The sequence below is a fragment of the Arvicola amphibius genome, chromosome 10, assembly GCF_903992535.2.
Source record: "Arvicola amphibius chromosome 10, mArvAmp1.2, whole genome shotgun sequence".
NCBI lineage: Eukaryota > Metazoa > Chordata > Mammalia > Rodentia > Cricetidae > Arvicola > Arvicola amphibius.
Genome location: NC_052056.1, coordinates 75,789,574 through 75,798,328, shown reverse-complemented (window position 1 = coordinate 75,798,328; position 8,755 = coordinate 75,789,574). Strand labels below are relative to the sequence as shown.

At 58.3% G+C, this 8,755-nt stretch overlaps 1 protein-coding gene across 1 annotated transcript; it reads right to left on the bottom strand.

The window, feature by feature from the left end:
• Nucleotides 1–2,333: 2,333 nt before the first annotated feature.
• Nucleotides 2,334–8,548, bottom strand: Tbx1 (T-box transcription factor 1). Its single transcript, XM_038346186.1, has 8 exons — nucleotides 8,365–8,548; nucleotides 6,910–7,252; nucleotides 5,383–5,484; nucleotides 4,438–4,609; nucleotides 3,808–3,963; nucleotides 3,263–3,330; nucleotides 3,078–3,178; nucleotides 2,334–2,803 (listed from the first exon to the last, which is right to left on the bottom strand). The coding sequence occupies exons 1-8, from the start codon at nucleotides 8,546–8,548 to the stop codon at nucleotides 2,334–2,336; spliced, it is 1,596 nt and encodes a 531-aa protein (XP_038202114.1).
• Between the last annotated feature and the right edge of the window lie 207 nt (nucleotides 8,549–8,755).

The window sequence follows — 8,755 nt, the reverse complement described above, 5'->3', positions numbered from 1 at the left end:
TTAACCACTGAGCCATCTCTACAGAACCCCTGTTGTCTTTTAAATGGGTGTTAGTCCTTCTCAGGGGAGCTCAACATTCTAAAGGCTCTCCCTCCAAATACCATCACATTAGGAATGCAAAGTTTGTGCTGGGGTTGTACACAGTCAGAAAACAAGGCAGGACATGGTGGGGCAAGTTTTTAAAGGATGAAACCCCTCATGAAGCAGAGGCAGGTGAATCTCTGTGAGTTTGAGGCCAGTCTAATATACATAGTTAGTTCTGGGACAGCCAGGACTACATAGCAAACCCTCTATCTATCTATCTATATCTATCTATCTATCTATCTATCTATCATATATATATATATATATATATACATATTCATATACATATTCACCAAGCAAACAAACAAAAAGCCAGATTGGCTATCACAGAAAAAGGAACTTCTGAAAATCCACCTCCCATAAGGCAGTCAAGGGCTGTTCAGAGGCAGCTGCCCATAGGAGGTCAGCTCCCTAGGATCAGTGGCCAGGAAAGTGCCAAGCAGACCCACAGTAAACCATAAAGGAGGAAGGAGAACATGACAGCGGTGTGCCCCTGCATGGTCTCCTGTTTACAAGATGCTTTTAGGTTCATCCCTGGGGAAGAGGGAGAAGCCCTTGGTCTTTGAGGGTCACTCCATGATGCAGAGAGCACCTGCCTCTGCTGCCTCTGGTCGACACCAGGAATCACACCAGTGAGGACCTCAGTCATAAAATGTGCTTTCGTGTGGCTAGTAGAGGCCCGGTTCTCCTCGTGAATGTGCCAGCTCTGTGGGAGCAGGGATATTTTCAAGGTCAGTGAGTTACACACTTAGGGTCTCTGCTCTGTGATATGTTCCACCCCTATTTAGAAAAGCCGGGTGCTGGGACAGCTTGCTTCAGCCTTAAACACAAAAGTGGAGCTCTCTGCTGAAATGGTAGAGAGCTCGTTGAAAGAATGTGATATGGCTGCATTCCATGGGGGAGAAGGGCTGCCTAAAGCTGACCATTGCCCTCTGCAGGACAAACCCCAGGCTACTACTCCAGTAGACACGAAGCCCCTGGCTTCCTAGGGACAGAAGTATGAGGTGTGGAACAGAGTCCACTGTCGCTTGCAGAAGGAAACTTGCTGCCCTCAGAAGAGTTCCCTGCAGCTATGGCTCCTCTGGTCATGTGGACAGATGCTTCAGAAGTCTTCACACCCTGGTGCTAGATGCCCTTGGAAGGAAGGGGCTGGCCACCCAACCTGGGACAGGTCAGACATGAGACAAAGTTGGACTTGGGGCTAACATCTGGAAGTGCCTGGGAAAGGGGTGTCTCAGCTGGCAGCAAGCGCCATGAACACACTGAAACAGAAGGCCAGGGATAGAACCCGGCATTTCCCATTTGTTTGAGGCAAAAGTCAGCCTTGACTCTGGCTGGCCTTTGGTTGGCCCTTCCTGCCCAGGAAGGGAGGGATCAAAGGGCTCCTTTGGCCACTTCGATGGTGTTGAGTTAATGGAGACAGGTCACCCAGCCACCTGGCCTGGGGAAAATTGCTTCACACGGGAGTTTCAAGATGACTCACGGACCACTGTCATTGTATCCCCCCACCCCCTCCCTCTGTCACTCCGTAGGGACTTTTAGTGAATAAAGTCAATAAACAGGGGAAACGCAACTCTGGGCTCGTGCCAAGCCAGGGCGATGCTGGAAGAGGAATCCTGTTTTTGTCTTTTTTGTCTTCTTCCCACATGCCATCTGAGGCCAGATGGACAATGTCCTGTCCGAACCATCATTCCCGGCTTCCACGGAAAAACTTGTAGGTCTAGTCCTGTAAACTGGTCAGCGCTCAGGCCCGAGTTCTGCAATAGGAGTTGCAGGTGTGAAGAACTGAAGTGAAAGCCACTGCCTGCTCTGGGGACAGCCTGTGGGGACCCGGGGAGGGCTGGTTAGAGCTGAGGAGACCCCTGCTCCACGCCCCCCATTAGTGATGGGGCTGGGAAGACTAAGTCCCTCACTCCCAAAGATGCCCGCTCGAATTGGTTGCAAATAAATAGCCACACTGACAGTTTCCAAAAGAGGCGAAACCGTTTATGAAATCGGCGCCGGTGCAGTATCTACAGTATCTACACATATCTACACATATCTACACCGCCCGCAGGCGGGGCTCACTCGGGTCGTCTACACTGCTTTTGCCGGCCGGGCCGGAGGCGACGCGGTCTCGCAGAGAACAATAAATACCACTTCCTTCCGCCTCGGACGGGAGCTTTGGCACTGGCGGGCGGGAGGCCCGCAAGGCTCCCCAGCAGGGGAGCGCGTCCTTAGGTGGCCCTTGGGGCCCGCGCGCGGGCGCACTATCTGGGGCAGTAGTCGTAGGCACCCGGAGGCGCGGCCGCCGACGAGTACACGTTGGCTGCTGCTGCTGCAGCGGCTGCGGCGGCGGCTGCGGGGTTCACCGCCGGGTGGTGGTGGTGGTGCGGGTGCGCGTGCGGGTGCGCGTGCGGATGGTAGCCGTGGCCGCGTAGGCCGGGCAGCGGATAGGGCGCTGGCCGGCTCTTGGCCCCGAGGTAGTGGTCGTAGGCAGCGGCCGGGTACTTGTAGGGATGGTGGTGCAACGGCTCGGACGCACCCGGCGCTTCTAGGCGCAGCTCCGGATGTGGGGGACTATGTCGGCCTCCGGACGCTCCGGGTAACGGGACGAGGCCGCCGGACCCGGGGAGTGCGGGGCTCAGTACGCGCGCCAGCAGCTGCGGCGGATGCGCGGCGTCACCGAGCGCAGCGGGTCCGGAGTCACGGTCGAATTCTCGCCGGGCTTCGGCCGCGTCTGCGGGGAGAGCCGGGGATGAGAGCCGGGCAGGGACTGTCCGGGACGCACCTGCCGGGCCACGGCCCCCACCCCCACCCCGGGTCCGCGACGTCCGGGGCGCGGCGGGCGGGGCAGAGAGCGGGAGGACGAGTGCCCGCTTGCCCGCCCGCCACCTCCTTGTGCAACGGGTGAAGCCACGACGCCCCGGGATGCAGGCGAGGCCGGGTGCGGCGGCAGACTCGGGCGGAGCGCGCACGGGCAGCGACCGCGATCCCACGACCCCAGATCCTACCTTTCTCCGCGCCGTTGGGCTGCGTGGGGGAAGCCACGGGGTTCCGAGAACGAGCAAAGGCACTCACAAGCGGCAGCGTTCCGGGACGGTGGTTCCGGGGCCTACACAGGGGAGAGGGTCACTTCGGGCATCCAGGCCAAGCGCGGGTTGGGGGGGCACTAACCTTTTCTTTGGGGGGCACTCACCAGTCCTCGGGGTCGCAGTCCCGGAAGCCTTTGGCGAAGGGATTGCTGGCAATCTTAAGCTGTGTGATCTGCGGAGAAGCCAGTGTAAGCTAGCCGTGCTAGCAGCCCGACCTCGGCAGAGGCGGATAGGGGGAGTGTTTTCAGCTTTAGAGGGGTAGGTCTTCTGCGCTGTCTGGAAAAGAAGGGGCCCACAACTGCCTCCGCCCCTGCATGATGCGCCTCCTCTCTCGCTAGACCTATCTTTGCCTCCCCAAATAAGTGCCGAGGAAGAGTGTCCCTGGCTGGGATGGGAATGTGGTCACCTCCGTCCTCCTCAGCCCCCCCAGCACAAAGAGGGCAGCGGAGCGGGTGCTCTAGGAATCTGGGTGAAGCTCAGATCAGGCCTCTGATGGGGAGTTTCCGGAATGGTTTGGAAAATAAACTTTGAGACTGCAGTGACAGTTGCTGCTACAGAGGTCAAGCTGATCTAGGAGGCTGGGCCGGTCTATGGAGGGAGAGGGCAGTGGTGTGTGCCTGTCCCAGGACCCCCCCCAACAGGCCCTCACCCGGTGGTTCTGGTAGGCAGTGACCGCAGTGAAGCGTGTCTCCTCAAACACAAAGGTTTTAAAGTTCTCCTCTGCATACTTTTCGCTGTCTTTGCGAGGGTCCACGTAGACAACATGGAAGCGGGGCTGGTATCTGTGCATGGAGTTGAGAATAATCTGGAAGACAAGGGTGGGAGTCAGTTCCAGCCCAAGGCTGGAGGAAGATTCAGGCCAGAATCATGAAAGTGAAGTCTAAGAAACTGTGCATTTCCTTAGTTTGGGCAAACACCCTCATTCTAAAGACGGCATAGGGCCTTGCAGCCCATTTAGGCCCTCCAGAGAAAGACTCTGGCAAATGGTGGGGTTGTAGGTTCTTTTGTAGGTTCTTTCCTTCGGACTCCAAGGATGGCCCAAAGCTCCACCCAGCAAGAAAGCGCCCCCCACCCCCGGGATTCCACAGGTCTCCTGCCCTCTTCTTGCGAAGGGTCCATCCTTTCCAATTAAAGAGCCCCCCACGGTGAGCTCAGAGTCGGTAAGAGAAGTCAGGCCAAGGCCACCCTGTCAGAAGCCTGCACCTGCCCCAGCAGTGCCCCAGTACTGCCTCTGTCTCTAGTCGGTGGGGACAGCCCAGAAGGAAGAAGGGTCGCCTACATGGCCGTTGTCATCCAGCAGGTTATTGGTCAGCTTCAGCTTGTCGAAAGACACGATTTGCTTCATCCACTGCGCACCCTTAGCCGGCGAGTCAGGGTGGTAGTGCACTCGGCCAGGTGTGGCAGGGTCTGCCTTGCCAGCCACCAGCCAGGAGGAACTATGGAAGGCATACCTAGGGCAACATAGTGGGAGGGGTCCAGCTATTTAGGGGGAAACAAGAAGACCCCTGCTTCAGAATTGTTTCTGTTCAAGGCGAAATCAAGACTCCCCAGTCACGGCAGCTAGAGAGGGGGCCGTGGGCAAACCAGAAAACTTCTGAAATGTGCAGGGTGGGTGGGGGGAGTCTGGGTCCTACTGCTGCAAAGGAGGAAGCCACTCCCCTCTTAAATTTCGCTGCAAGCGGGTCAGCCTGCCCCAGGGCCCAGGAGGCAGGAGTCTGGATTTGGCGTCAGTGGCTAGTGGCTTTGGGCACAGGGCGGTCCATGTTCCCTTTATTAATTACTGTTAATTGTCCGGGCAGCCCAGGCCCGCCCTGCATAATCTTTACCAGCCACCCCACCTTTCCGGCCCAGCTCTGGAACTGAAGGTTCTCTAGAGAAGGGGGAAGGGGACAAGACGGTCACCAGGAGACTGGGGTAAAGTGGCCGGCCACGTAGGCAAAAGCATCTGAGCTGCCGGTCGCCAGAAGCTCAAGAAGTTAACTACAGTGAGTTTCTGAGGAAGCTCCTAGAGAATAAATAGGGATGGGATCTAAGCAGGGAAGGGGGAGCGGGGCAAGAGCGGTCTGTGGAGCAGCCAGTACAGGAGGACCCGGTAATGAAAGAGTTATTTGGCTGGTGTGGTATTTGTAGTCTATCAGCGGTCAGGGAGTCGGGTTTTCCCTAGCACACCCTCCCTGTTCCTTGAGCACACAGCTTGTCCCAGTGGTCCCAAGAGCTCGCTCACCGGTAGCGCTTGTCATCCACAGGCACAAAGTCCATGAGCAGCATGTAGTCAGCCATGGGATCCATTCCAAAGAGCTTCACTTGGAAAGTGGGAAACATTCGCCTGGGGGAGGTCAGATCACCTCAGGTAGGAGCGGACAGGACAGTTCTCTACTCTTGACTTCTCTGACCTGGCAACCCCTAGCCCAGTCTGTCTGTTGGTTCCCTCTTCAGCCTAGCCCTTCAGTCTTGCCCTATAACCTCAAGTAGGCCCTTATCCGACTATGGGCAAGACAGCAGCAGGCTGGGCCCCAGGTCCTTCTCTGAAAACACAGAAACTGCTAACCAGGCGCCTGAGCTGGACAAGCCCAGAGCCTGTTCTGTCTTCTTTGCCCACTCAGACAGCCTTGTCCAAGGAATTCCTTAACCTTCTGGACTTAACCTAAGCCAGCAGCAGGATACCTAAGATCCTGGCTTCTCTGTCCTTCTCAGAGCCTCCCTTGCTTGATCCAACAAAGTGAAAGAGTTCCCGGCTCTGACAAAATGAAACCGAGTGCTGCAGTGATTCCAAGTCTCCACTGCAACTGTTGTCTAGTGTCCCCCCCAGTAAAGAAGACACCCCAGAACTCCTACCTCCGGCTCTCAAGACCCATCCAGACTCTCACCACCTTCTGTAGGACACAGGCAAGTCCCCACTTCCCCCTAGAATATGCTTGCAAAGGACTTAGACTATGCCTTTTCTCCCTCTCCTCTGAACCCCTCCAGTGACATTCAAGGCCCTTCTTCGTCTGCCTCGGACCAGGAGGCCAAGCTGCTCTCTTCAATAGGCTGTGCGGGTATGGACAGCAAAAAGAGCCTGGAGAAAATCCACAGAGCCACAGGGAAGGACGGGCCCTAGGTTCCCCAGGGAGGGCTGCACAGCAGGGAAACAGAAACCTCGAGAAGGCTTTGCAAACAGGCCCTGAGCCTCCTTGGCCACGGAGCTGGTGTGTACATTAGACACAACCCAGCACCCGCCTTTGTCTACTGGTCAACTCTAGAGCATCTGCAATTGTTCCCTTTCTCTCTCGGCCCTTAAAACAAATAACAGGGTGACTGGCACAGATACCCTGCCAGGCTTAAGGAAAACTGGGCCCAAGAGCGGCCGAAATTGAGGCCCAAGAAAACCGGGTCTCAAGTTCCCGGAAACTGGGCGCACTGGCTTTTAAGGGTCTTAATTCTCTCCTTAAATTATCTATACAATTAGGGGGTGTTTGTTCTTGAGATCGCCGTGTAGACTTAACCCACGCGGGAGTTTTCTAGGTGGCGGCTGCCTGACCACAGTCGGGTGCACTCTCAGCCCATAGATTTCCCTCGCGGAGTCCCAGGACTCGCGGTTGGTGCTCCGCGGGTTGTCGCTGGAGCCGGGTCAGCAGGGAGGCCAGAGGGACCCGCAGGTGGCGGGCCGCACCTCCACCCGCTTCTCGGCCAGGCTCCAGCGCATCCCTTGGACATTCAGCTAGAAGCGCCGCACGCACGTGGGCAGGGTCGCGGGGAGGGGGTGCCTGACCTGCCCGCCTTGGTGACGATCATCTCGGTGCCCAGCTGATTGAACTCGTCCCACAGCGCCTTCATCTCCAGCTGCACGCTCACGCTGGCCACCTTCGGGTTCTTCTTCACCGGCGCCTTGGCGGCGGCGGCGCGGGTGGCCCCCGGACCCTCGGGCTCCGCCGCCGAGCTGCTGGCCGCCCCAGGGGCGGGCGCGAACGGGTAGGCGCGCGGCGGTGGCGGGCCCGGGGCACCGGGGCCGGCGGCGCACGGATCGTAGCGCGGTGGTGGCGGTTCGCGCGGGCCGAACGGGTCGGCGCCAGGCGACGGGGCTCCCAGGCCGCTCAGGCTGCTGGCCGCGAAGGCTGCAACGTCGCAGAAGTGCGAGAGCTGCGTGAGCCACGGGCTGGACACGGCGGAGATCATGACCCGAAGGCCGCCCGCCGCAGATCAGTGCGCCGTCCCGCGCGGCGGGCCGAGTGGCGGGCGCTGCGCCGCACGCGCCCCGGGCCGCACCGCCCCACCCCGCGGGCCGGCCCCGCGGAGCCGCCCCGCCCCGCCCCGCCCCGCCGAGACAATGGCCCGTGCCCCCCCCCCCCCCCGCCCCCCCCCCGCCGCGGCTCCGCGGGCCCGGGCCCCCCGACCGCTCCGACCGGCTCCCGGGACGACGGGACCGGTGTGCGGCCCCTGCTCGTCGCCAGCGCGCGCAGGCTTCTGCTCTGTGCCAGATGCTCTCCCAAGTTCTTGCTCCTCTACCTTTTGTGTCCCCGGTTTCAACTTATCACAGTGCTGTCTCCTCTCTGCAGCTTCTCCTGAACTCCCTGCCTCTCGCTCTTTGCTCAGTGACACTCTTTCCCCTCTCAAAACTCTTTGCTCTCCCTTTCGTCTAACCTCTTTTTATTTCTTTATGTTCTCTAGTATTCGTCTATTTGCCCTTTTAAAAGTAAATAAATCTGAAATTTTTCTCTTGTTCTTTATCTTTAGTGACGTTATTTTTTTCTGTCTCAAAATTTCCTTCATTTTCTCTTTCGTTATCTTTATTTTCTGCGTGTGTATCTTCCTTTTTTCTTTCTTACCTTTGTTGCATTTTCTGTTTTCTCAATTTCTTTTCCTCTAGGCTGATCTCGATGCTTTGTACTTTTATTTGTTTGTTTGTTTGTTTGTTTGTTTTTGCCCCCCCCCTTTTACTGTGTTCCCTGACTCTCCTCTAATTATCTTTCCTCCTGCCGGTTCAAAGCCTCCCGTTGTCCTCTCTCTTGAAGACCTTGTTACTTTGCTCAGTACCCAAGGTTGGCGTCTCAGAATGGTGGGTAGATTGACTTTGGGGAATGCCGGCCCTTCCTCCCTGTTCCAGAGTCCCAGCTTCAAGGTTGGCGCCCACCCGGCCTAGAGCTCCTTTCTACCCGCTGGGCCTCAGGGCCTCACAGCAGGGGGCCGGCGAGCGGCCAGTCGGTGTAGACGCGGACAGAAGGCTCACCTTCCATGTCCCTGGTGACTGTGCTGAAGTGCATCCCGGCTGGGGATCCTGGTAGCCGGCGAAGTTTCGCCCGGTCCGAGGGCCTGGGGCCCCGGTGGGCGGCGCCCTCCGAGGCCTCGGCTGCAACAAGAGAGGCGATGCTGAACGCGCTGGCCCGGGCAGACAGCGGGCTCCGCGCGTCCATAGGCGCCCGGGCCTGACCGGCGCCGCCTCCGACTGCGTACGCCCAGCTGAACCGCGCCCAGCCCAGTGCAGGGGGCCCGGGGGCGGGGGCCTGTAGTGCCACTCACAGCCGTCGGTCCCAGGCCCAAGGGATTATGGCGTCATGAGACCCCCCATTTTCAGCCACTATTGGCCCGGGAGTCCGAACTCTTGAAGCGCCCTGGAAATT